Source organism: Cetorhinus maximus, chromosome 22, assembly GCF_964194155.1.
Source record: "Cetorhinus maximus chromosome 22, sCetMax3.hap1.1, whole genome shotgun sequence".
Classification (NCBI taxonomy): Eukaryota; Metazoa; Chordata; class Chondrichthyes; order Lamniformes; family Cetorhinidae; genus Cetorhinus; species Cetorhinus maximus.
The window spans coordinates 7,463,980-7,491,052 of NC_135900.1; the positions used below are offsets into that span (position 1 = coordinate 7,463,980).

The following is a 27,073-nucleotide window of genomic DNA, read 5'->3' on the forward strand; positions in this document are numbered from 1 at the left end:
AAGGTTTAGGGGGAACATTAGGGGGAACTTCTTCATTCAGAGAGTGGTGAGAGTGTGGAATGAGCTACCATCTGACGTGGTAAATGCAGGCTCACTCTTAAGTTTTAAGAATAAATTAGATAGATACATGGATGGGAGAGGTCTGGAGGGTTATGGACTAGGTGCAGGTCAATGGGACTAGCGGAATAATATTTCGGCACAGACTAGAAGGGCCGAATGGCCTGTTTTCTGTGCTGTAGTGTTCTATGGTTCTATGGCCCTGAGCCAACGAGAGAGGGTCATTCTGGCTGTCTCAGGTCAGAGAGCAGGGCTGTGAGCTGCTGGCATTTACGGTTGTTATAAAAGTGGAAATTAAACCTCCCGATGGGGCTTTGAAAAACCGTGGCCCGGATCAGTTTAAGCGACGTAAGAATCAGCAAAGCTGCTGCCTTGCAGATTCAACCAAAGTAACAGAAAATACTTCACAAAGAGGGAGGGGAGGGGAGGAGGGAGGGGAGGGGAGAGGAGAGGAGGGGAGAGAAGGGGAGGGGAGGGGAGAGGAGAGGAGGGGAGAGGAGGGGAGGGGAGAGGAGGGGAGAGGAGGGGAGAGGAGGGGAGGGGAGAGGAGGGGAGGGGAGAGGAGGGGAGAGGGGGGAGAGGGGGGAGAGGAGGGGAGAGGGGGGAGAGGGGGGGAGGGGAGGGGAGAGGAGGGGAGGGGAGAGGAGGGGAGAGGAGGGGATGGGAGGGGAGGGGAGAGGAGAGGAGAGGAGGGGAGAGGAGGGGAGGGGAGATGAAGGGAGAGGAGGGGAGGGGAGAGGAGGGGAGAGGAGGGGAGGAGAGAGGAGGGGAGAGGAGGGGAGAGGAAGGGAGAGGAGGGGAGGGGAGAGGAGGGGAGGGGAGAGGAGGGGAGGGGAGAGGAGGGGAGAGGAGGGGAGGGGAGAGGAGGGGAGGGGAGAGGAGGGGAGGGGAGAGGAGGGGAGGGGAGAGGGGGTGAGGGGTGTGTGGTTTGCAGCTTTACCTGTATCACTACGATGGATATCACAATGGAGCCAATGACGGCCGTCTGCTTCTCAAGCAATGTCTCAATCTTATTGTAGCAACCCTAAAACAGGGAGAGGTACTGTTAGCATCCCTGCCTCACAGAATAATGACTAAACTTCACTCAGGGTACAGCATACTGCAATATCGAACACTTACCGGCACAAACCACTTGCTGGGACTATGTTTTCCACATTCTTTGCTGTATTCCTGACAGCAGGAGTCAGGGACAATATTACTGCCCAGGACTGCATCCCAATCAGTGGAGTTATCAACGCCACAGCACTCATACTGCGGGAAGGAGAGAGAGAGAGAGAGACATCATTGTAACAGTACTGAACTATGAGTGGGCAGAGAGAGAGAGACTGAGTGAGAGAGAAAGAAAGAAAGAAAGAGAGGGAGGTGCAGAGAGGGAAAGAGGGGGAGAGATGGGGGAGGCAGAGAGAAAGAGAGGGTGAGATAGAGAGAAAGAGAAAGAGAGAAAGGAGGGCAGAGCAAGAAGGAGAGAGGGGCAGAAAGGGAGACAGAGAGAGACAGGGGCAAACACGGAGAGAGGTGGGGCAGACAGGGAGACAGGACCACATGGGCCCCAGTTATGCCTGTCTCTTTATGGGGTGTGTGGAACATTCCTTGTTCCAGTCCTACTCCGGCCTCCTCCCACAACTCTTTCTCCGGTACATCGATGATTACTTCGGTGCTGCTTCATGCTCTCGTCTGGACCTGGAAAAATTTATTAATTTTGCTTCCAATTTCCATCCCTCCATCATTTTCACATGGTCCATCTCTGACACTTCCCTTCCCTTCCTTGACCTCTTTGTCTCAATTTCTGGTGATAGACTGTCCACCAATATCCATTACAAGCCTACCGACTCCCACATCTACCTCGACTACAGCTCCTCACACCCCGCTTCCTGTAAGGACTCCATCCCATTCTCTCAGTTCCTTCGCCTCGGTCGCATCCGTTCTGATGATGCCACTTTCAAAAACAGTTCCTCTGACATGTCTTCCTTAACCAAGGTTTTCCACCCACGATGGTTGACAGGGCCCTCAACCGTGTCCGGCCCATCTCCCGCACATCCGCCCTCATGCCTTCTCCTCCCTCCCAGAACCATGATAGGGTCCCCCTTGTCCTCACTTATCACCCCACCAGCCTCCGCATTCAAAGGATCATCCTCCGTCATTTCCGCCAACTCCAGCATGATGCTACCACCAAACACATCTTCCCTTCACCCCCCCGGCGGCATTCCGTAGGGATCATTCCCTCCAGGACACCCTGGTCCACTCCTCCATCACCCCCTACACCTCAACCCCCTCTCACGGCACCTTCCCATGCAACCGCAGAAGGTGCAACACCTGACCCTTTACATCCCCCCTCCTCACCGTCCAAGGGCCCAAACACTCCTTTCAAGTGAAGCAGCATTTCACTTACACTTCCCTCAATTTAGTCTACTGCATTCGTTGCTCCCAATGCGGTTTCCTCTACATTGGAGAGACCAAACGCAGACTGGGTGACCGCTTTGCAGAACACCTTCGGTCTGTCCGCAAGCATGACCCAGACCTCCCTGTCGCTTGCCATTTCAACACTCCACCCTGCTCTCATGCCCACATGTCCGTCCTTGGCCTGCTGCAATGTTCCAGTGAAGCCCAACGCAAACTGGAGGAACAGCACCTCATCTTCCGACTAGGAACTTTACAGCCTTCCGGACTGAATATTGAGTTCAACAACTTTAGATCATGAACTCTCTCCTCCATCCCCACTCCCTTTCCGATCCCCCTTTTTTCCAATAATTTATATAGATTTTTCTTTTCCCACCTATTTCCATTATTTTTAAATGTATTTCCATCCATTGTTTTATCTCTACCTTTTAGCCTATTTCGATCCCTTACCCCCACCCCACCCCCACTAGGGCTATCTGTACCTTGCTCGTCCTGCTTTCTACCCTTAACGTCACCTATTAGCACATTTCTTAGCTAATATCACCACCGTCAACACCTCTTTGTCCTTTTGTCTCTTTGTCCTTTTGTCAATGACATCTTTTGGTTATCTCCACCTATCACTGGCCCTCTATCCAGCTCTACCTGTCCCACCCCCCCTTAAACCAGCTTATATTTCACCTCTCTTCTATTTTTCCTTAGTTCTGTTGAAGAGTCATACGGACTCGAAATGTTAACTGTGTTCCTCTCCGCAGATACTGCCAGACTTGCTGAGTTTTTCCAAGTATTTTTATTTTTGTATTTGTTTAGAGAGAGAGGGGACTGACAGAGAGAGAGAGAGAGGCAGACAGAGAGAGAGGCAGACAGAGAGAGAGGCAGACAGAGAGAGAGGCAGACAGAGAGAGAGGCAGACAGAGAGAGAGGCAGACAGAGAGAGAGGCAGACAGAGAGAGAGGCAGACAGAGAGAGAGGCAGACAGAGAGAGAGGCAGACAGAGAGAATGGCAGACAGAGAGAATGGCAGACAGAGAGAGAGGCAGACAGAGAGAGAGGCAGACAGAGAGAGAGGCAGACAGAGAGAGAGGCAGACAGAGAGAGAGGCAGACAGAGAGAGAGGCAGACAGAGAGAGAGGCAGACAGAGAGAGAGGCAGACAGAGAGAGAGGCAGACAGAGAGAGTGACTGACAGAGAGAGTGACTGACAGAGAGAGTGACTGACAGAGAGAGTGACTGACAGAGAGAGTGACTGACAGAGAGAGTGACTGACAGAGAGAGTGACTGACAGAGAGAGTGACTGACAGAGAGAGTGACTGACAGAGAGAGTGACTGACAGAGAGAGTGACTGACAGAGAGAGTGACTGACAGAGAGAGTGACTGACAGAGAGAGTGACTGACAGAGAGAGTGACTGACAGAGAGAGTGACTGACAGAGAGAGTGACTGACAGAGAGAGTGACTGACAGAGAGAGTGACTGACAGAGAGAGTGACTGACAGAGAGAGTGACTGACAGAGAGAGTGACTGACAGAGAGAGTGACTGACAGAGAGAGTGACTGACAGAGAGAGTGACTGACAGAGAGAGTGACTGACAGAGAGAGTGACTGACAGAGAGAGTGACTGACAGAGAGAGTGACTGACAGAGAGAGTGACTGACAGAGAGAGTGACTGACAGAGAGAGTGACTGACAGAGAGTGGCAGACAAGCACAGAAAGACAATCAGAGAGAGAGAGAGGTGGGAAGATGGTACGAGGGGAAGACAAAGAGAGACAGCGGCAGACAGAGAAAGTCAGGGAGAGAGAGGGAGAGGCAAGGAGAGGCAGACAGAGAGAGGGAGAGGCAGACAGAGAGAGGGAGAGGCAGACAGAGAGAGGGAGAGGCAGACAGAGAGAGGGAGAGGCAGACAGAGAGAGGGAGAGGCAGACAGAGAGAGGGAGAGGCAGACAGAGAGAGGGAGAGGCAGACAGAGGGAGAGGCAGACAAGAGAGAGGGAGAGGCAGACAAGAGAGAGGGAGAGGCAGACAAGCGAGAGGGAGAGGCAGACAAGCGAGAGGGAGAGGCAGACAAGCGAGAGGGAGAGGCAGACAAGCGAGAGGGAGAGGCAGACAAGCGAGAGGGAGAGGCAGACAAGCGAGAGGGAGAGGCAGACAAGCGAGAGGGAGAGGCAGACAAGCGAGAGGGAGAGGCAGACAAGAGAGAGGGAGAGGCAGACAGAGAGAGGGAGAGGCAGACAGAGAGAGGGAGAGGCAGACAGAGAGAGGGAGAGGCAGACAGAGAGAGGGAGAGGCAGACAGAGAGAGGGAGAGGCAGACAGAGAGAGGGAGAGGCAGACAGAGAGAGGGAGAGGCAGACAGAGAGAGGGAGAGGCAGACAGAGGGAGAGGCAGACAGAGAGAGTGACTGACAGAGAGAGTGACTGACAGAGAGAGTGACTGACAGAGAGAGTGACTGACAGAGAGAGTGACTGACAGAGAGAGTGACTGACAGAGAGAGTGACTGACAGAGAGAGTGACTGACAGAGAGAGTGACTGACAGAGAGAGTGACTGACAGAGAGAGTGACTGACAGAGAGAGTGACTGACAGAGAGAGTGACTGACAGAGAGAGTGACTGACAGAGAGAGAGAGAGAGAGACTGACAGAGAGAGAGGGACTGACAGAGAAAGAGAGAGAGACTGACAGACACAGAGAGAGACTGACAGAGGGAAGCTGACATAGAGAGACTGACAGAGAGGGACTGACAGAGAAAGAGAGAGAGACTGACAGACACAGAGAGACTGATAGACACAGAGAGAGACTGACAGAGGGAAGCTGACATAGAGAGACTGACAGAGAGAGAGAGAGACTGACAGAGAGAGAGAGGCTGACAGAGAGAGAGAGAGAGGCTGACAGAGAGAGAGAGGGAGAGAGAGAGAGACTGACAGAGAGACAGAGATACTGTCGGAAAGAGACTGACAGAGAGAGAGACTGACAGAGAGAGAGGGAGAGACCGTCAGAGAGAGGGAGAGAGACTGACAGCGAGAGAGAGGCTGACAGAGAGGTGGAGGCTGACAGAGAGAGGTAGGCTGAGCCAGTCTCTTTGTCTCTGCCACTCTCCCTTCTCTGTCTGTCTCCCTCTGGGTCAGTCTCTCTCTGTCAGAGAGAGAGACTGAGAGAGAAAGAGACTGAGAGAGAGAGAGAGAAAGACTGAGAGAGAGAGATAGACAGAGGCTGACAGAGTGAGAGAGAGAGAGAGACAGAGACTGACAGACAATGAGAGAGAGACTGACAGAGAGATAGAGAGACTGACAGAGAGTGACAGAGACAGAGACAGAGAGAGAGAGAGAGAGAGAGAGAGAGACTGACAGAGAGCGAGAGAGAGAGGGGATCTGACAGAGAGAGAGAGAGACTGGCCCAGAGAGAGACTGACAGAGAGAGACTGACAAAGAGAGAGAGACTGGCAGAGAGAGAGAGAGAGAGAGAGAGAGAGAGAGACTGGGCCAGTCTCTCTCTCTCTCTGTCAGTCTCTCTCTCTCTCTCTTTGCCCGTTTCTCTCTCTCTCTGTCAGAGAGAGACTGCTGAGGATAGACTGGCAGAGGGAGCGAGAGACTGGCAGAGGGAGTGAGACTGGCAGAGGGAGCGAGAGACTGGCAGAGGGAGCGAGAGACTGGCAGAGGGAGCGAGACTGGCAGAGGGAGCGAGACTGGCAGAGGGAGCGAGACTGGCAGAGGGAGCGAGACTGGCAGAGGGAGCGAGACTGGCAGAGGGAGCGAGACTGGCAGAGGGAGCGAGACTGGCAGACAGACAGGGAGAAAGAGATACAGAGCGAGAGACACAGAGACATTACTGCAATGGTACTGAATAGTGGGAGGACAGAGGGGAGGGGGAGAGAGGCTGAGAGAGAGAGGGGCCAAAATAGAGCAAGAGAGGCAAAGAGGTGAATGGGATAGTGTACATGTGTGGGTGTCTGTGTGCGGCATTTGTCATGAAACTGACATATTTTTCATTATATTATTGTTTTTTATTGTAAAGTAGGTTTATGAATGTAGTGTAGATGGTTCTGTCTGTTTGATTTGATGGAATTAAAGTCAGATAGACGGCAAGCTTGAAATTATCAAAAGAATTTTGGGGCAAAGGCATTTGAAATGCTAATGAGTAAACATGGATGACGGCAGCTTGTAGGGTGTGAAGGGAATTTACATTTTTAGATAAGTGAAGAGTTGTTTGGGTTTCAAAGGGATAATAGGATGTTCACAGCTAACAAGGTAAGCAAGGAGAAGCAATGTGTTTATTTTTCCCAAAGGTACTGACCATATTGGCAACACAAAAGATTTTTATATTATGGGAAAAGTAAATTTCCAAAGACACATAGAACATTGGAATTTACAGATTAAAGAAATAAACACATATAAAGCGAATGGAAAGCTATGTTGGGGGCCATGTAAGATCTAAGAGTACCATGTAAAACAGCCTTGGGAAGCCTCCAGCCACTTTTGTGGAAGTCTGCTATGTCCAGTAACCAAGGGTGGAGGAAAGCTTTTGGAATTCCACTGTTGAGTGGGTGCTGTGGTAAACTTGCTGGCTTGATTGTTTAAATTTAAAATCTATTTTGGACTGTTGCCTTAAAAAAGGTATGTAGTTGGAAGTCAGGTTAATTAGAAATTTTTGGACTTGTTATAGTATTAAATAACTGTAAACTTATGTATGTGCTTGAAATATTTTCTTTTGTTAATACATGTTTTAATTTAGCTTTTGAAAATCTCTAAAGGTGTTAGTGGACTCATTACTTCTGAATTCAGTGCACAAATCTTCTCATAATAGATACAAATTGCAAAACCATTGTGATAGCGTGGCCAAGTTCCCCTTGTGGATTTGGTCAGCCTGCACACATCATCTGCCACATCATTACATTGTGTGTGGGCCCGTGTGTGAGAGAGAGTGAAGGTGTATGTGTCTGTATGTGTGAGGGTGTGTGTGTGTGTCAGAGGCTGGGTGAGGGTGTGTGTGAGAGTGAGTGTTTGAGTGAGAGAGGGACAGAGGGAGGGAGGGGAGTGGATTTGGGCAGGCTTTGTAAAGTCACAGACTCGGGGAGCAGGGGGGGGACTGACTGCAGGAAGATGATGGTCTGGTTGTTCTGTTAAAATCTAAATGTCACTTTTTCTTTGACTAGCTACAAAATCTATTAAATGTGAAATGTAAAACTGTTTAAAATGGATCAGAAACTGCACTTTAATGTAAAAATCCGACATTTTCTTGGGCATTATGCACCAGGTTAAGGAGTCAAGGTCAGGTATGGGCAAGGGTGTGTGAGGAGTCAGTAGGATGAAGACATTAGAGAGCCAGATCCAAGAAACTCTTTCACTGCAAACTGATACATACTTCTGTCTGAATGATGTTCCATGCATTAGTCAGGCCAACGTTCCCCTCTGATCCGTATAATCTCAGTCCCATCTTTAGATCCTCCCGTGCGTACTCTCCAACCTGTTAGAAAACAAGAGCACGTATTTCAGACAGAGACAGACAGAAAACAAGGCAGAATTCATTCTTCCAGAATTGATACATTCACTTCCATGCACACACAGCTTTCCTCATTAACCAGGTTATCATTAGCATCTCATTATGGGAATCACTGCATTGAATGCAATTCTCCAGAAACATGGAATTTGAAACAAAATCAAAATGAAATCTATGTAAATTAAATCTGCACCATTGTCATTTCCAGGCCCTTTGGGACTTTATTATGGTTGGATTTGCTGGGGTGGATGACTCAGTGGAGATGGGCCCTAGAACACTATAGGCCCATTCTGTATCCATACAGCTATTTAAAGATCATCCTAAGTTCAGGGTAGGAGCAAGGCTAAATGAATTTGTTCCAAATTGTGAGTGTTTCAAATTGCTATCAATGTGAAATCTCATCATTGGTCTAGTCAACCTTTGCTTTTATTGCCAGCTGAATCCCTGATATCTCCACAAGAAATTTTGATACCACATAGCTGCATTATACAACAGATTGAATCAACTGGCTTACAATTAACTGATGGGACTGCAACAAAGGGGAGGGTGCCGTAATGAGGGGAGAGTGCTGTAACGAAAGGAAAGTACCGTAACAAAGGGAGAGTGTCATTAGGAGGGGGCTGTGTGATAACGAGGGTAGATTTCCATAACGAAGGAAGAGTGCCATAATGCGGGGAGGGTGCAGTAATGAGGAGGGGGCACAGTAATGTGGGGAGGGTGCAGTAATGAAGAGGGGGTGCCTTAATGTGTGGAGGGTGCCTTAATATGGGGAGGGTACCTTAATGTGGGGAGGATGCTGTAATGAGGGGAGGATGGTGTAATGTGGGGAGGATGGTGTAATGCGGGGAGGATGGTGTAATGTGGGGAGGATGGTGTAATGCGGGGAGGATGGTGTAATGTGGGGAGGATGCTGTAATGTGGGGAGGATGCTGTAATGAGGGGAGGGTGCTGTAATGAGGGGAGGGTGCTGTAATGTGGGGAGGATGCTGTAATGAGGGGAGGGTGCTGTAATGAGGGGAGGGTGCTGTACTGAGGAGAGGGTGCTGTAATGAGGGGAGGATGCTGTAATGAGGAGAGGGTGCTGTACTGAGGAGAGGGTGCCTTAATGTGGGGAGGATGCTGTAATGAAGGGAGGGTGCTGTAACAAGGGGAGGGTGCCGTAACAAGGGGAGGGTTCTGTAATAAGGGGAGAGTGCCATGTTGAGGGGAGGTTGTAATGAGATTAACTTTTTTTAATCCACCACATTTGAGAGGTATTTCCTGGTATCGAATGCAATACATTTTAAGAATCATTTAAAATACAGCTATCGGTTTGCTGCCCAGTGTCTTTAAGAAACAAATGTTGGGGCCAGGATCAAATGTTAATTGAACTTTCCTTTTCCCCTATGGCCAGACTTGCCATCAATTAGACTTGTCCCAAGAGTCTTTAGACAGCAACAAGCTTCAGGTCTGGTTTCCTTAGTGATCAATTATTGATCAGCAGTGTCAAAGTGTCACCTCTAAATGAGCTTTCCTTCGAATAACCTCTTTAATTTAGCCATACCTCTGATCCTTTGGTTTTAATTCAGGATGGAGGGATGTGTCCAGTCATGTGGTGAGAATCTGCCTGAGGCTCATTAATGATATGTGAGAGGAGATTGGAGCAGCACAGGCATAGGGAATTCAAAACAAAAACAAAACAAAAACTGCTGGAAAAACTCAGCAGGTCTGACAGCATCTTTGGAGAGACAGAGAGAGTCAACATTTTGAGTCCTTATGACTCTTCTTCAGTGCACTCAACTGAAGAAGAGTCATAAGGACTCAAAACGTTAGCTCTGTCCTTCTCTCCACAGATGCTGTCAGACCTGCTGAGCTTTTCCAGCAATGTTTGTTCTTGTTTCAAATTTCCAGCATCTGCAGTATTTTGCTTTTACATAGGGGATTCAAGCCTGTTCAGTCTGGAAGAAGATGTCTATGAGTCTACGTCACTATCTAGGTGGTAATGGTCGTGGGTTTGGAAGGTGCTGTCTAAGGAGCCTTGGTGAATTCCTGCAGTGCATCTTGTAGATGGTACACACTGCTGCCACTGTGCATCGGTGGTGGAGGAAGTGAATGTTTGTGGATGTGATGCCAATCACGTGGGCTACTTTGTCCTGGATGGTATGAAGCTTCCTGAGTGTTGTGGGAGCTGCACTCATCCAGGCAAGTGGGGAGTATTCCATCACACTCCTGACTTGTGCCTTGAAAACGGTGATCAGACTTTGGGGAGTCAGGAGGTGAGTGACTCGCCGCAGGATTCCTAGCCTCTGACCTGCTCTTGTAGCCACAGTATTTATATGGCCAGTCCAGTTCAGTTTCTGGTCAATGGTAACCCCCAGGATGTTGATAGTGGGGATGCAGTGATGGTAATGCCATTGAATGTCAAGGGGTGGAGGTTGGATTCTCTCTTGTTGGAGGTGGTCATTGCTTGGCACTTGTGTGGTGTGAATGTCACTTGCCACTGTCCTGGAGCTGAGATGACTGACCTCCAACAACCACAACCATCTTCTTTTGTGCTATGTGTGACTCCAACCAGTGCAAAGTTTCCCCCTAATTCTCATTGACTCCAGTTTTGCTAGGGCTCCTTGATGCCACACTTGGTCAAATATGGCCTTGATAGACTCATAGACGTCTACAGCACAGAAGGAGGCAATTCTGCCCATTGTGTCCGCACCGGTCAACAAAGATCTGACTACACTAATCTAAGGACTCTGCCGTGTTGAGCCCTCGGTATCTGCCATCAGCTTCCCTTTTTTTTCTTAATCCCAACCTTTATGTCCCTTGACATCCAGGGTTCTCCGGACTTGGTCCCCCACTTTGTCTTTATGGGAACGTATTTGCCCTGTACTCTTACTATTTCCTCCTTGAATGCCTCCCACTGCTCTGACACAGTTTTATCTGCAAGTAGCTGCTCCCAGTCCACTTGTGCCAAATCACATCTCATCATAGTAAAATTAGCCTTTCCCCAGTTTAGAACTTTTATTCCTGGCGCAACCTTATCCTTTTCCATAACTATCCTAATTCTAACTGAGTTATGGTCACTATCTCCAAAATGCTCCCCTACTGATACGCCTTCCACCTGGCCGGGCTCATTTCCGAATATTAGGTCCAGAACTGCTCCCTCCCTTGTTGGATTTCCTACACACTGGCTAAAATAGTTCTCCTGGATGCAACTTAAGAATTTTGCTCCCTCCCTACCTTGCACACTAAAACTATCCCAGTTAATATTTGGGTTGTTAAAATTCCCTACTATTACTGCCCTATTATTCTTACACTTCTCTGAAATTTGATCACATATTTGATCCTCTATCTCTCCCTGAGTGTTTGGGGACCTATAGTACACACCCAAAAGTGTGCTTGCCTCTTTTGAGTTTTTTTACTTCTACCCATATGGCTTCAGTTGATGATCCTTCCAAGGTATCATCCCTCCTCACTGCTATAATTGATATAATAATATTGCAACCCCCCCCTCCTCTATCTCGTCTGAATACCCTATAACCAGGAATGCTGAGCTGCCAATCCTGTCCTTCTTTTAACCAAGTTTGGCCATAGCTATGATATCATACTCCCACATACCTATCTGTGCCCTCAGCGCATCTGTCTTCTTCCTTGGGCTCCTTGCATTAAAATATATTCCATTTAGCCTTGCTAAACTCACTTCTTTCTTAACTAGCCTATATTTTCTCTGCCTTCCAGACTCACTTACTAGAATTTTAACTTCTAGTTCCATCTCAGCTTCTCTCCCCTCTGAGCTACTTTTCAGGATCCCACCTCCTGCCAATTTAGTTTAAATCTACCCCAACAGCATTAGCAAACCTCCCCGCGAGGGTGTTGGTCCCATTCCTGTTCAGCTGTAACCCGTCCAACTTGTACAGGTCCCACCTCCCCCAGAGACTGTCCCATTGCCCAGGAATCTAAAGCCCTCTCCCCTGCACCATCTCTCCAGCCACGCATTAATCTGCTCTATCCTTCTGTTCCTATACTCACTAGTGCGTGGCACCGGGAGTAATCCGGAGATTACTACCTTTGAAGTCCTGCTTTTCAATTTCCTACCTAACTCCCTAAAGTCTGCTTGCAGGATCTCATTTCTCTTTCTTCCTATGTCATTGGTCCCAACATGGACCACAACCTCTGGTTGTTCACCCTCCCCCTTCAGGATGTCCTGCAGCCATTCTGTAACATCCTTGACCTTGGCACCCAGGAGGCAACATACCGTCCTGGAGTCACGTCTATGGCTGCAGAAGCACCTGTCTACTCCCCTCACTAACGAATCCCCTACCACTACTGCCCTTCCGCACTTCTTCACCCCACTGAGTGGCTGGACCACCCACAGTGACAAGGTGACAAGGCCTTTGCTCTGGTTGGCCTCCACAGAGGAACCATCACTCTCACCGTTTACCAAGGCCGAAAAACAAGTTTGCGAGTGAGATGCACTTTGGGGTTCTCTCACTTACCTGCCTGGTCCCCTTCTTCTGTCTGGCAGTCACCCATTCCCTCTCTGCTTGCACTTGCTTAACCTGCGGGGTGACCACGTCCTGAAATGTGCTATCCACGAACCTCTCAGCCTCGTGAATGCACCGTAGTGCCCCCAGCTGCCGCTCAAGCTCCAAAGCCCGGAGCTCGAGTTTCTCCAATCGGAGGCACTTCCTACACACGTGGTCATCCAGATGCCAGGAGCGTTTAGAGTTCCCCACATAACGCAGGGTGTGCAAATCGCTGGACTGAGCTCCCCAGATATATCTTAACTAAATAAAATATGGACTTTTTATTTTATTTTATCCTTACTCTTACTTGAGTATAGACTAAATGCTAGATCCTCTAGATAGACTAGATCCTCTAGATGCTGCTGACTGCCTGTCCCAGGGTCCTCCTCTCGCACTCTCCTCCAGGTGCTGCTGACTGCCTGTCCCAAGGCCCTGCTCTGATGTCAAGGGCAGTCACTCTTACCTCACCTCTGGAGTTCAGCTCTTTTGTCCATGTTTGAACCAAGGCTGTAATAAGGTCAGTAGCTGAGTGGCCCTGGCGGAACCCAAACTGGGCGTCAGTGAGCAGGTTATTGCTAAGCAAGTGCTGCTAAATAGCACTGTTGATGACCCCTTCCATTACTTTACTGATGATCCAGAGTAGACTGATGGGGCGGTAACTGGCCGGGTTGGATTTGTCCTGCTTTTTGTGTGCAGGACATACCTGGGCAATTTTCCACATAGCCGTTTAGATGCCAGTGTTGTAGCTGTACTGGAACAGCTTGGCTAGGGGCGCAGCAAGTTCTGGAGCACATGTCTTCAGTACTATTGCCTGAATATTGTCAGGACAAATAGCCTTTGCAGTATCCAGTGCCTTCAGCCATTTCACGTGGAGTGGATAGAGTTGGCTGAAGACTGGCATCTGTGCTGCTGGGGACCTCCGGAAGTGGCCAAGATGGATCATCCACTTGGCACTTCTGGCTGAAGATTGTGGCAAATGCTTCAGCCTTATCTTTTGCACTGATGTGCTGGGCTCCCCCATCATTGAGGGTGGGGGTATTTGTGGAGCTCCTCCTCCAGTGACTTGTTTAATTGTCCACCACCATTCACAACTGGATGTGGCAGGACTGCAGAGCTTAGATCTGATCCATTGGTTGTGGGATTGCTTAGTTCTGTCTATCACTTGCTGCTTATGCTGTTTGGCATGCAAATAGTACTGTGTTATAGCTTCACCAGGTTGACACCTCATTTTTAGGTATGCCTGATGCTGCTCCTGGCATGCGCTCCTGCACACTTCATTGAACAAGGGTTGATCCCCTGGCTTGATGGTAATGGTAGAGTGAGGGATATGCCGGGCCATGGGGTTACAGATTGTGTTCGAGTACAATTCTGCTGCTGCGGATGGCCCACAGTGCCTCATGGATGCCCAGTCTTGAATTGCTAGATCTGTTCGAAATCTATCCCATTTAGCAAGGTGCTAGTACCACACAACACGATGGAGGGTATCCTCAATGTGAAGGCGGGACTTCGTCTCCACAATGACCGTGCGGTGATCACTCCTACCAATACTGTCATGGACAGATGCATCTGCGGCAGGCAGGTTGGTGAGGGTGCGGTTAAGTATGCTTTTCTCTCTTGTTCGTTCCCTCACTACCTGCCGCAGACACAGTCTAGCAGTTATGGCCTTTAGGACTCGGCCAGCTCGGTCAGTAGTGGTGCTACTGAGCCACTCTTGGTGATGGACACTGAAGCCCCCCCACCCAGAGTACATTCTGCACCCTTGCCACCCTCAGTGCTTCCTCCATGAGGTGTTCAACAGAGCAGCACTGATTCATCAGCTGAGGGAGGGCGGTACATGGTAATCAGCAGGAGATTTCCTTGTCCATGTTTGACCTGATGCCATGAGACTTCATGGTGTCCGGAGTTGATGTTGAGGACTCCCAGAGCAACTTCCACCCGACTGTATACCACTGTGCTGCCACCTCTGCTGGGTCTGTCCTGCCGGTGGGACAGGACATTCCCAGGGATAGTGATGGTGGTGTCTGGGACATTATCTGTAAGGTATGATTCTGTGAGGATGACTATATCAGGCTGTAGCTTGACTAGTCTGTGAGACAGCTCTCCCAATTTTGGCACTAGCCCCCAGATGTTGGTAACTCTTTCAGAGTCAAACAATTAAACTAAATTAACAAAATGAGGGATAAAGTAAACACAGCCCCTAAGTTAGGTTAGCCGTAAAACCAAAGACAAAGTTTAAAGGAAACTTACAAACATCAAATCAAGATGTGATTAAGAGGGTCGATAAAGCACCCCAACCTCCGCGGTGCCCACCGGGCATGGAAGGCCTTGAGGATGCCGGCAGACACCACGTGCTCCCTCTCCAGGGACACCCGACCGCGAATGTAGACGCGGAAGAGGGGCAGACAGTCGGGTCGGACTCCCCCCTCGATCGCCCGCTGCCTGGACCTGTTAATGGCCAACTTGGCCAAGCCCTGGAGCAGGTTCACGAGGAGGTCCTCCTCCTTCCCAGCCCCCCCCTCCGCACCGGGTGCCAGATGTTGGTAAGGAGGACTTTGCAGGGTTGACAGGGCGGAGTTTTCTGTTATTGTTTCCGGTGCCTACATCGAGGCCGGGTGGTCCGTCCGGTTTCATTCCTCTTTTTGAGCTTTGTTGGTTTGTTAGGCCATTTCAGGGGGCAGTTAAGAGTCCACCACATTGCCGGAGTCACATGTAGGCTAGACCAGGTAAGGACGGCAGGTAGGATGGTTTCATGGTCACCATTAGCTTTTTAATTGCAGATTTCTATCAAATTCAAATTCCACCAATGCTGTCGCAGGATTGCAACCCGGGTCCCCAGAGCATTACCCTGGGTCTCTGGATTACTAGTCCAGTGACAATACCACTTGCCTGGATGAGTGCAGCTCCAATAACACTCAAGAAGCTCAACTGCATCAGAGACAAATCAGCCCACTTAATTATCACCCCATCGACAAACAATCACTCCCTCCACCACCGACGCACAGTAGCAGCAGTGTGTACCATCTACAAGGTGCACTCCAGCAACTCACCAAGGCTCCTCAAGCAGCACTTTCCAAACCCATGACCACTACCATCTAGAAGGACAAGGGCAGCAGACAGATGGGAACACCACCACCTGGAAGTTCCCCTCCAAGCCACACATTATCCTGACTTGGAAATATATCACCGTTCCTTCACTGTCGCTGGGTCAAAATCCTGGAACTCCCTCCCTAACAGCACTGTGGGTGTACCTACCCCACACGGACTGCAGCGGCTCAAGGCAGCAGTTCACTGCCACCTTCTCAAGGGGAATTAGGTTTGGGCAATAAATGCTGGCCCAGCCAGTGACTCCCACATCCCGTGAATGAATAAGAAAAATTAAATTCCACCAGCTGCCATCCCGGAGCATTAACCAGGGCCTCTGGATTACTCGTCTAGGGATGTTACCGCTACGTCACCATCTCCCCATATTTGCTCAAAGTTGCCTCGCCACTTTCAAACAAAGGAATCTTTGGAAATTAGACATGGAGGTTTATCCTAACAGTTAGGGCTGATCCCAGTGAAATCCTTGAACTAAAGTTCCGGCCAAATCTGTGTTTTGAAAGGCGCTGCAGGAAAAATCTTTCTCATCAGTTAAACAGTTTGTCAGCTTGTTCCAGCTGGTTTGTATGATTAGTAATAGCAGTGAGGAGAAGGTCAGAGGCTTTTAACAGGAGTGAGTGATCCTTCTTTAGAACCTGATTAGGCTCCACCATCTGCTGTATCAGATGGAATCAGTTCGAGCAAATCCAGATTACAGGGACAGATTGAAATAGCTTCAGTATGAACCCAGCAACTGGCTCTTGCACAAACACATGCTTTAAGGAAATGTTATAGCTATTTACATTTTGACAGGTATTTAAGTCGATGTGCTTTTCCACCAGTTTTGACTGAACCGTCACAATCCAAGCTCGCAGGTAGGAGAGTCATATCGGACTCGGAACGTTAACTGTTTCTCTGCTGGGTTTTTCCCAGCACTCTCTTTTTTTTATGGCAAATTATGTGAAAGGTTTGAATTTTTGTCCCAGCCAAAGTAAGACACTTGCTCGCCAATTCCACAGCCCCCTTTACTCAAATGTTTACATGGCTTGTAAATACTATGGGGTTCTTGCCCAAACCACGGCAACATCGTAGGCAGGAATGCTTATCTAACTGGATCACAGGTCACTCTGCATTGATTTCACACAAAACATTAGTAAGATACGTGATGACAGAAGCACAGGCAAAACAACAGAGTTCCGGGGGTTGGCTACAGAAACATCTCCACTTGTCGACTGTTGGCTGTCTGCAAAGGGAAGGGGGCACGGAGTTGGGGCTATCTGCCAAATGGAATGACATTGCGAATTTGGCGAGAGTGGGAATTTAGTGTAGAGGTGCTTTAAACCAAGAGGGAAGCAGTAAATATATAAATGACCAGAGCAATGAATTAGATATATCCACAACCCTTCTGACTCAGAGACGAGAGTGCTACCTCCTGAGCCCCAGCTGACACGTAAACAGGTGATTATAGAGTGCTGGAAATATAAGGCACCTGAAGAGCGACTGGGTAACGTTTCCAGTGTTGGACCTTCACCAACACCATAAATTCAAAGGCACACACACAGCTGCCTCAATGAGGCAGGACACTTAGGAAAGTGATGGAGAGGGGAGAGCAGGCAGGTGCAGTAATCTCTAGTTACCCGTTGACTAGTGGCTAAAACTGTACATTTCACTCTTCAGTTAGTGCAACTAAGCCTGTTGGTTTACAAGATATGAGAACTGGGTTTAGCCAACTGTTTCAGTTCATATAATCCAACCTTGCAGTTTTTTTTTTAAAACTGGAACGGGTTTTATTTACACAGCATTTCCATTGTAAACTGTTTACTTCAGAGGGACGAGGAGAGAGTGGCACCTCTGCCAGGCCTGCTGTGTTTGACAGGCTTGTAGGTGATGGTGAAGTCTCCAAGGTAATGGCCAGCCATTTCGGGCTTGATTTCAACCTGGCTCAAGGTTTTACCACACACCAACCATCCCAGGGAGCATAACCAAATCCCAAAGGTGAGTCGTGACAACCTCTGCTTTCTCCATTGTGGAGCTTCCTTTTTTGGCCTCTTCAGGAGGGACTGCTCTTTGTGGGACAGGCCTCTATTGACACCCCTGTGCTGGCAACACAACTGCATCAGAAACTCTTTCAGTTAGCATGTCCAACATTTGTAGTTATAGACAGTATACCAACACTTCTAGTTAGTGTATCTAGTGGGGAGTTCAGTTAATTCATTCCATTTTTTGTAGTTAATACATTTTATTTAAGTATTTTTGAAAAAAGAGACATGTCGAAGCTTTTCGTCTTGCACTCATCAAGACATTGCAAGAATACCGATATAAGGGGAAAACAACAATTTATACTGTATGTGAAGAGAGTGCGGTTAGCATAGTTAGTATTCCTGATTCCTGTAGTTAGTGTTCCACATATATTGGTATTACAGTTAGTACACCTGAGGTTCAGTTTTTACTTGCTGTATCCTAAATAGCAGCTCTTCTAATGAAGAGTCTACTGTAGAGTTAAGTTCCCTTTTCCTGTTAAACCTATGGCATATTTCTGTTTGGTGAACAGGATTCAAATTACTCCAATGATCAGAAGGCAACAAGTCACAAGGCCAAACACTTACCTCTGTCCTGTACACAAAGAACAGGATGATGAGTATCAGCTCCATGAAGAAAATGACCAGCAGGACAATGAAAAACTGGAACAGAAAGGAGAGGGCCCTTTACTCAACCAGCCAGGAATTGGGAATTCTGTAAATCAAACACTTCCCGAAACGCAAATCACCTTGCTGATACTTAGACAGGTTAAGAACAAACAGCATCTGCATTCACGTAGCATCTCACAGACCATCTCACAACACCCCACATCAATGGCATACTCATGAGGTGCAGTCAATGTCATTTCAGGGGCAAACTTCTGTGCACAGCAAGATCCCAGAAACAGCAATGAGATGCACGGCTACTTATTTCCTTTTCGGCGGTACTGGAGCAGGATGTGCTGCAGCAACTCACACCGGCATCTCCCACTGCGAAGGGCAAAAATGCTGAGGTCATCATCTCCCAAGCTTCCCTCCAAGTCACCATCCTGACCTGGAACGGTATCTCCATTCCTTCACTGTGGCTGGGTTAAAAACACTGGAACTCCCTCCCGTACAGAAATGTGGGTGTAGCCACGCCCCATGGACTGCAGCGGTTCAAAATGACAGCTCACCACTACCTACAAAAGGGCAATCCGAGACGGACAATAAATGCTGGCCTTGCCAAGGGACGCCTACATTCCAAGAAGACGACCGTAGGGAGAGAGAAGCGTATTGTCCGTCCTCAGAAAGGGATCGTTTTACTGCGCATAGTGCTTCTGACTCTGGGTAGAGTCAGAAATAGAATAAGGGATGCGTTACCATATTGGGATCATGTTACAGATCGCTGAGTCATGGGGAAGAAACGGAGCTGGTTTAAAGGCAATGTAAGGGTTTCCAGTAGAGAAAAAAAATAGCAAATAGACTCTAGGTTTTATAAATAGGGGCAGAGAGCACACAAGCAGAGAGATAATGCTAAACATTAGTTAGGACACACTTAGATTACTGTGTCCAGTTTTGGGGCCCCCGCTACAGATTGTCAAGGGTTTGGTGAGGGTGCACAGAATCATTGAGATAATCCTGTTCTCCTGTAGTTGTCAGGACAGGCTAGTGGGACTGGGTTTCTTTTCAATATAACAGAGAAGGTCAATTACCACGGAAGTCTTCCCTGAACATCGGTTAACCACTTTCTGTTTAAATATTAGCACAGAATGTGAAAGGGAGTTGCAAAGTGTACAAAGTTGGAAGTTTCATTGAAGTCACAAATTACGTATAGAAATAGAGGGTAAACGAGGTGTTGATAAACGTGAGGAAAGTAAAGTAATTAATGCCTGCAGAGAAAAGGTATGAAGAAACCTAAGGATCGAGAACGAGAAGGCACAGATTTAAACCAATTTGCAAAAGAAGCAAAAGCGATGTGAGGAAAAACGCTTCTACGCAGCAGGTGGTTAGGGTTTGGAATGCATTGCCTGAGGGTGCGGCAGAGGCAGGTTCAATCGAGGAATTCAAAAAGGGAGTTAGACTGTTACCTGAAAAGGAAGAACGTGGAGGGTTACAGGGAGAAGGCGGGAGAATAGCACTAAGTAAATTGCTCATTCGGAGAGCCAATGTAGACATGATGGGCTGAATGGCCTCCTTCTGCATTGTAACAATTCTGTGATTCTGTGACTGACAGTTGACAAATCCCCAGGACCTGATGGCCTACAGCCTAGGGTTCTAACAGAGACAGTGGGTGTGCTAGCTATGATTTTTCAAAATTCCTGGATTGTAGAGCGGTCCCAGTGGATTGAAAGTTAGCAAATTGCTATTTAAGAAAGGGGGAGCGGGAAAATAGGAACTACAGGTCAGTTAGCCTGGCATTGAGAAAATGCTATAATCTATTATTAAGGAAGTCTTAAAACAATGAACTTAGAAAATCATAGCATGATCAAAGACAGCATGGTTTTACAAATTGTAGCTAGTAGGGTAGATGAAGGGGAAGCAGTAGACGTAGTATACCTGGATTTTCAAAAGGCATTCGATAAGGTGTCACACAAAAGGTTAATACCTAAGATGAGGGCTCATGGAATTGGGGATAATATATTAGCACGGATAGAGGATTGGTTAACTGACAGGGAGCAGACAGTAGGGTTAAATGGGGCATTTTCAAGCTGGCAGACTGTAACTGGTGGAGCGCTGCAAGGATCAGTGCTGGGGCCTCAGCTATTTGCAATCTATATTAATGACAAATGAAGAGACAGAGGGTAATGTATCTATGTTTGCTGATGATGCAAGGTGGGTGGGAATGTAAGCTGTGAGAAGGACACAGAGGCTGCAAAGAGATATAGACAGGTTAAGTGAGAGGGCAACAGGATGGCAGATGGAGGGAAGTCTGAGGTTATTCACTTTCCTCATAAGAATAGAAAAGCAGCATTTTTCTTAAAATGGTAAAAAGCTTGTAAATGTAGATCTTCAGGGGACCTTGGGTGTGCTTGTACAAGGAGCACAAAACATGAGCATGCAGGTACAGCAAGTAATTCAGAAGTCCCATGGCATGTTGGCCTTTATTGCAAAGGGATCGGAGTACAAGGATACTTATATTCTTGCTTCAGTTTTATAGGGCTTTGCTGGAATACTGTGTGCAGTTTTGGTCTCCATATTTCAGAAAGGACACACTTGCATTGGAGGTGGTACAGCAAAGGTTCACTAAATTGGTCCCTGGGATGAGGGGGTTGTCCTACGGCCAGACGCTGAGTAAATTGGGTCCATATTCACTGGAGTTTAGAAGAATGAAAGGTGATCTCATTGAAACAGACAAGATTAAAAGGGGCTTGATAGGGTAGACGCTAAGAGGTGTTTCCCCTGGTCGGGGAATCTAGAACATGGGGGCACACTTTCAGGCTAAGGGGCTGAACATTTAGGACTGAGATGAGGAGAAATTTCTTCACTCAAAGGATTGTGAATCTTTGGAATTCTCTGCCCCAGAGGGTTGTGGATGCTCCGTCATTGAATATATTTAAAGATGAGATAGACAGATTTCTGGTCTCTCAGGAAATCAAGGGATATGGGGAGCAGGCGGGAAGTGATGTTGAGGTAGATGATCAGCCATGATCATATTGAATGGCAGAGCAGGCATGAGGGGCAGTGTGATCTACTCCTGCTCCTGTTTCATATGCTCTTAAAGTGAGACTACAGTTTTGTTCTAACCAACACTCTCTTTGGGACCCTGTACACCAACATCAACATTCACTCCCTCCACTACCGATGCACAGTGGCAGCAGTATGTACCATCTACAAGATGCACTGCAGCAACTCACAGAAACATAGAAAATAGAAGCAGCAGTAGGCCATTCAGCCCCTCAAGCCTGCTCTGCCATTCAATATGATCATAGCTGATCCTCTACCTCAACACCGTACTCTCCTCATACCCCTTCATGCCTTTAGAGTCCAGAAATCTATTTCCTTCTTAAATATATTCAGTGACTTGGCCTCCACAGCGTCTGTAGTTGAGAATTCCACAGGTTCACCAATCCTTGAGTGAAGAAGTTTCTCCTCATCTCAGTCCTAAACGGCCAACCCCATATCCTGAAACTGTGACCCCTTGTTTAGGCCCCCCTCACCCCAGCCAGAGGAAACATCATCCCTGCATCCAGTCTGTCCATGTCTGACAGAATTTTTTATGTTCCAATTAGATCCCCTCTCATTCTTCTAAACTCCAGTCAATACAGGCCTAGTCGGCCCAATCTCTCCTCATATGACAATCCTGCCATCCCAGGGATCAGTTTGTGAACCTTCGCTGCACTCCCTCTATGGCAAGTATATCCTTTCCTAGGTAAGGAGACCAAAACTGCACACAATACTCCAGGTGTGGTCTCACCAAGGCCCTGAACAGCTGCAGTAAGACATCCTTGCTCTTGTACTCGAGTCCTCTCGCAATGAAGGTCAACATACCATTTGCCTTCTTAACTGCTTGCTGTACCTGCATGCTTGCTTTCAGTGATTGGATTACAAGGACACCCAGGTCCCTTTGTACATCAACATTTCCCAATCTATCACCATATAATGCTCCGCCATTCTGTTTTCCTACCAAAGTGGATAACTTCACACTTGCCCACATTATATGCCAAGGCTCCTTGGACAACACCTTCCAAACCCGCAACTTCTACCACCCGCTGTTCTTTCCAGGTTTATTAATGACAATTGTGACCACAGATTAACTTAATTCATAAAAGGTTTGCTCCACTTGTGTCGAGGAGGCATCACCTCTGTGAAAGGTCTGGTCCTTGGCAAAGGTGTGCAGGAGTGCGATGTCAAACAGCAAGAACGCTGTGCACAATCCTACACTTGTACTTCCGCCACGAGTCAGCCACAATTCTATACACAATACACACATTACCAGCGGCTATGAAATATTGTCTCAGTCCCACGCACAGGATATTAATAGTCACTCACACTTAAAAGGAGGCACTTGCTTTCCTTGATGGCACCGAGGCATCCCAGAAATCCAACCACCATCACAATGGTCCCAATGGCAATGAGCAGGTTGGCAGCTGAGAGCGAAGGCAGGCTTGGCGCTAAGGTGGCGAAGCTGCCCTGTGTTGCTGACAGCCATATTCCCACTCCCAGGAGTCCACAGCCACAGAGCTAGAAGAGAGAAGTCAGAATAAATCATATGCAGAAGGAATAACGTTGGGTTGCTCAGTAAGTACAAGAAAATAAAAAAAATTTAAGCAGCTTTTCATGGCCACCCGGTAACCAAACCATGTCCAGGGTCACTGGTACAATGTAGAAAACACAGCAGCCAGTTGTGCACAGCAAGATCCCACAAACAGTAATGTGATAATGACCAGATAACCTGTTTTTTTGTGATGTTGATTGAGGGATCAATATTGGCATTGTCAGCAGGGGAAAACTCCCTGCTATAGCCATCAGAGTGGTGCCATGGGACCTCTTTTATGTCTGCCTGAGGGGGCAGACGGAGCCTCGGTTTCACTCTAATAGTGCCATGCTCCCTCAGCACTGGAGCATCAGCCGAGATTGCTGTGCTCAGGTCCAGGCGTGGGCCTCGAACCCCTGACTCAGAGCGCGGCTGGCAATAGTCGTCATAGCGGATCAGTTAATAAAGGGAGAGCAAGTGCCGCAGAACGCTTAGCTAGCCTCAAAGGCAGCAACGCTCACAACACCTCCTGATGCTGGTGATCAAGTGGATGAATGTCAGGCAAACGACAACAAACTATCATAAGCAAGGTAAAGAGATGAAACAGATTGATAGAGCAGGAATTTTTTAAATTCTTTCATGGGATATGCATGTCACAGGCTAGGTCTGCATTTATTGCCCATCCCTAATTGCCCTTGAGAAGGTGGTGGTGAGCCACCTCCTTGAACCACTGCTGTCTATGTGGTGTAGGTACAGGGAGTTCCAGGATTTTGACCCAGTGACAGCGAAGGAATGGCGATATATTTCCAAGTCAGGATTGTGAATGACTTGGAGGGGAACTTCCAGGTGGCGGTGTTCCCATGCATCTGATGCCCTTGTCCTTCTAGCTGGTAGTGGTCGTGGGTTTGCAAGGCGTTGTCGAAGGAGCCTTGCGAGTTGCTGCATCTCGTGGAGAGAGTGAATGTTCGTGGATGGGGTGCCAATCAAGCGGACTGCTTTGACCTGGATGGTGTCGAACTGCTTCAGTGTTGTTGGAGCTGCACTCATCCAGGCAAGTGGGGAGTATTCCATCACACTCCTGACTTATGCCTTGTAAATGGTGGACAGGCTTTGGGGAGTCAGGAGGTGAGTTACTTGTCGCAGAATTCCCAGCCTCTGATCTGCTCTTGTAGCCACAGTATTTATATGGCTAGTCCAGTTCTGTTTCTGGTCAATTGTAACCCCCAGGATGTTGATAGAGGGGGGATTGAGTGATGGTAATGCCATTGAATGTCAAGGGGAGATAGTTGGATTCTCTCCTGTTGGAGATGGTCATTGGCACGAATGTTACTCGCCACTTATCAGCCCAAGCCTGGACATTGTCCAGGACCTGCTGCCTATGGACATGGACCATGGACTGCTTCAGTATCTGAGGAGTTGCGAATGATGCTAAACATTGTGCAATCATCAGTGACCATCCCCACTTCTGACCTTATGATGGAGGGAAGGTCATTGATGAAGCAGCTAAAAATGACTGGGCCGAGGACACTACCCTGAGGAACTCCTGCAGTGATGTCCTGGAGCTGAGATGACTGACCTCCAACAACCACAACCATCTTTCTTTGTGCTAGGTATGACTCCAGCCAGCAGAGAGTTTTCTCCCTGGTTCCCACTGACTCCAGTTTTGCTAGGACTCCTTGATGCCACACTCTTTCCAATACTGCCTTGATGTCAAGGGCAGTCACTCTCTCCCCAACTCTGCACTTCAACTCTTTTGTCCATGTTTGGACCAACACTGTAATGAAGTCAGGAATCTCTGCCCCACAATAACATTCCAGCAATCCTCTGCAGAGTGAAACCTGTGTGCCATTTTCATTGAAACTTGGGTGAATGAAGATTTTAACACAAATTACATGACAGAATGGATTTTAGGCATGAATCGCTTTTCAAAAACTGAATTTGGGAAGATGGTGGCATAGTGGTAATGTCAGTGGACTAGTAATCCAGAGGCCCAGGCTAATGCTCTGGGGACACTAGTTCAAATCCCATCACAGCAGCTGGTGGAATTTAAATTCACAAAATAAATCCGAAATTGAAATCTGGTAATGGTAACCAGGAACTCTCATCGATTGCTGTAAAAATCCACCTGGATCACTGATGTCCATTAAATGTTTTTAAAATGTTTGACCATTTTAACTAAAATTCATTAAATTAGCATTTACCTTTTCATCCTCCGCTCATTTCAGGTTATTTAGTCCCAGTTAAATATTCACTATCTCGTTTAGATATTTAGTGGCTGTAGGGGCAATTGGAACAGTTGGAGCCCATTCAGACCCTCCAGCTATACCACCGTTCAGTTAGATCAGGATTGATCTGTATCCAACTCCGTTTATCCTTAACACAAAGCAACATCTTTACCCGGCCTGGCCTACATGTGACTCCAGGCCCACAGCAATGTGGTTGACTCTTGACTGTCCTCTGGAATGGCCTGTCAAGCCAGTTCAAGGGCAATTAGGGATGGGCCTTGCCAGCGATGCCCACATCCCATGGAAGGATAAAGAAAAATGTGTTTGTATCGTTTTGCCTTCAGTGACTATTTTCCACTGCTAGGGAATATTTAAATTGTAATCATTTTTATCATTCCGATGCAGAGCTTGACGGCATCATTGCGATTTGTACATTCACTTCATTTTAACTTTTCCCAATATTAAATAATTTTAATTTCAGGGTTATGTATCAACAAAGCACCCTAAAAGGTTAAAGAACATTAGATTAGGCAGAGAATTCTAAGCATTTCTCTCAGGTTGGAAAACATAGAACTGGAATTGTCTCCCCTGACCAAAAATAAATGTGGGTCAATTCCAAACTTCAGCACGGAGACACATAGATTTCTGTTGGCTAAGCGTGTTAAGGATAAACGGAGTTGGAGACAGATCAACCCAGATCTAACTGAACAGTGGAATAGCTGAAGGGGCTGAATGGGCTCCAATTCTTCCAATGACCCTAGAGCCACTGAATATATAAACGAGGCAGTGAATATTAAACTGGGACCAATAACCCGAAGCGAGCGGAAGATGAAAAGATAAATGCTAATTTAATGAGTTTTAGTTAAAATGGTTGAACATTTTAAGCAATTTTGGAAACATTTAACATGTGCTGCACGTTGCATCATTACGTTTAGTTACAGCACAGACACAGGCCGTTCTGCCCAACATTCATTCATGGAATATTAGCATCACTGGCCAGTGTTTATTGCCCATAGGAAACCCTGCCAGTCACTGTAAAGCCAGCAAAGAGGGTCAGATAAGAAGTGGTCCGCATCATAGAAATATTTAAATTGCCAACCTGCCCCCTGTATCGGGTGAGCTGCTGTCCCTCTGTCTTACTGAATCATAGGATGGTTACAGCACAGAAGGAGGCCATTTAGCCCATTGTGTACATTCCAGCTCCCTGTAAGAGCCACCAAGTTAATCTCACTCCCCTGCCTTTTCCCTGTAGATCTCCAATTTTTTTTTCCTTTAGCAAGCGATGGCTGTATCCAGAGAGTGGTGAATCTATGGAATTCATTGGTACAGAAGGCTGTGGAGGCCAGGTCATTGAGTGTATTTAAGACCGAGACAGATAGGTTCTTGATTGGTAAGGGGATCAAAGGTTACGGGGCGAAGGCGAGAGAATGGGGTTGAGAAAGTTATCAGCCATGATTGAATGGCAGAGCAGACTCGATGGGCCGAATGGCCTAACTTCTGCTCCTATGTCTTATGGTCTTATGTATCTGTCTCCGCTGCATGCTAAGGCAGTGCCTTATGCATCCTAGCAACTCGCTGCTTAAAAAAAGTTTTTCCTCTTATCGCTTATGCTTCTCTTGCCAGTCACCTTAAACCTGTGAACTCTGGTTCTTGATCTCTCTACCAATGGGAACAGTTTCTCCCTATCTACGTCGTCCAGCCCCCTCATGATTTTGAACACCTCTGTCAAATCTCCTCTCGGCCTTCTCTTCTCCAAAGAGGACAGCCTCAGCTTCTCCAATCTGCCCACCTCACTGACATCCCTCACCCGATACCATTCGTGGAAATCTTGTCTGCGCTCTCGCCTCCATTAAACCTGGAGAATGGACGGGTTGGGGTTGGAGTTGGGCCAGATGGGTTTTTTTTTCTTAAATTTCAACATCTCAACTGACCCCAAGGTTCCTGCCCTTTGTGGTTAAGATTTCCCTGTGTCTCTGGAGGTTTTTGAAAAGACAATCAAACTGCAGATTAGCTTTGAGAAATGGAAAATTCTGAGGGTACCCAGGTTGGCCAGAGTCAGGCCTCTAACCGGGGAAAGCCCACATTCGTCAGCTACTTAAAATGAGGTGAAACCCTTCAACATTATTACAGATGGCAAGGTTA

At 47.6% G+C, this 27,073-nt stretch overlaps 1 protein-coding gene across 11 annotated transcripts in view; it reads right to left on the minus strand.

Moving 5' to 3' along the window:
• Positions 1–27,073, minus strand: part of tspan9a (tetraspanin 9a) — a 197,531-nt gene that overhangs the window by 7,311 nt on the left and 163,147 nt on the right. For all 11 annotated transcript variants that reach the window (XM_078567733.1, XM_078567734.1, XM_078567732.1 and 8 more), the window contains 5 exons: positions 22,502–22,693; positions 18,119–18,193; positions 7,798–7,899; positions 1,177–1,308; positions 998–1,081 (listed from right to left, as the gene is read on the minus strand). In XM_078567733.1, the coding sequence (XP_078423859.1) occupies positions 998–1,081; positions 1,177–1,308; positions 7,798–7,899; positions 18,119–18,193; positions 22,502–22,693 (585 nt within the window). The remainder of the gene's footprint in view (positions 1–997; positions 1,082–1,176; positions 1,309–7,797; positions 7,900–18,118; positions 18,194–22,501; positions 22,694–27,073) is intronic.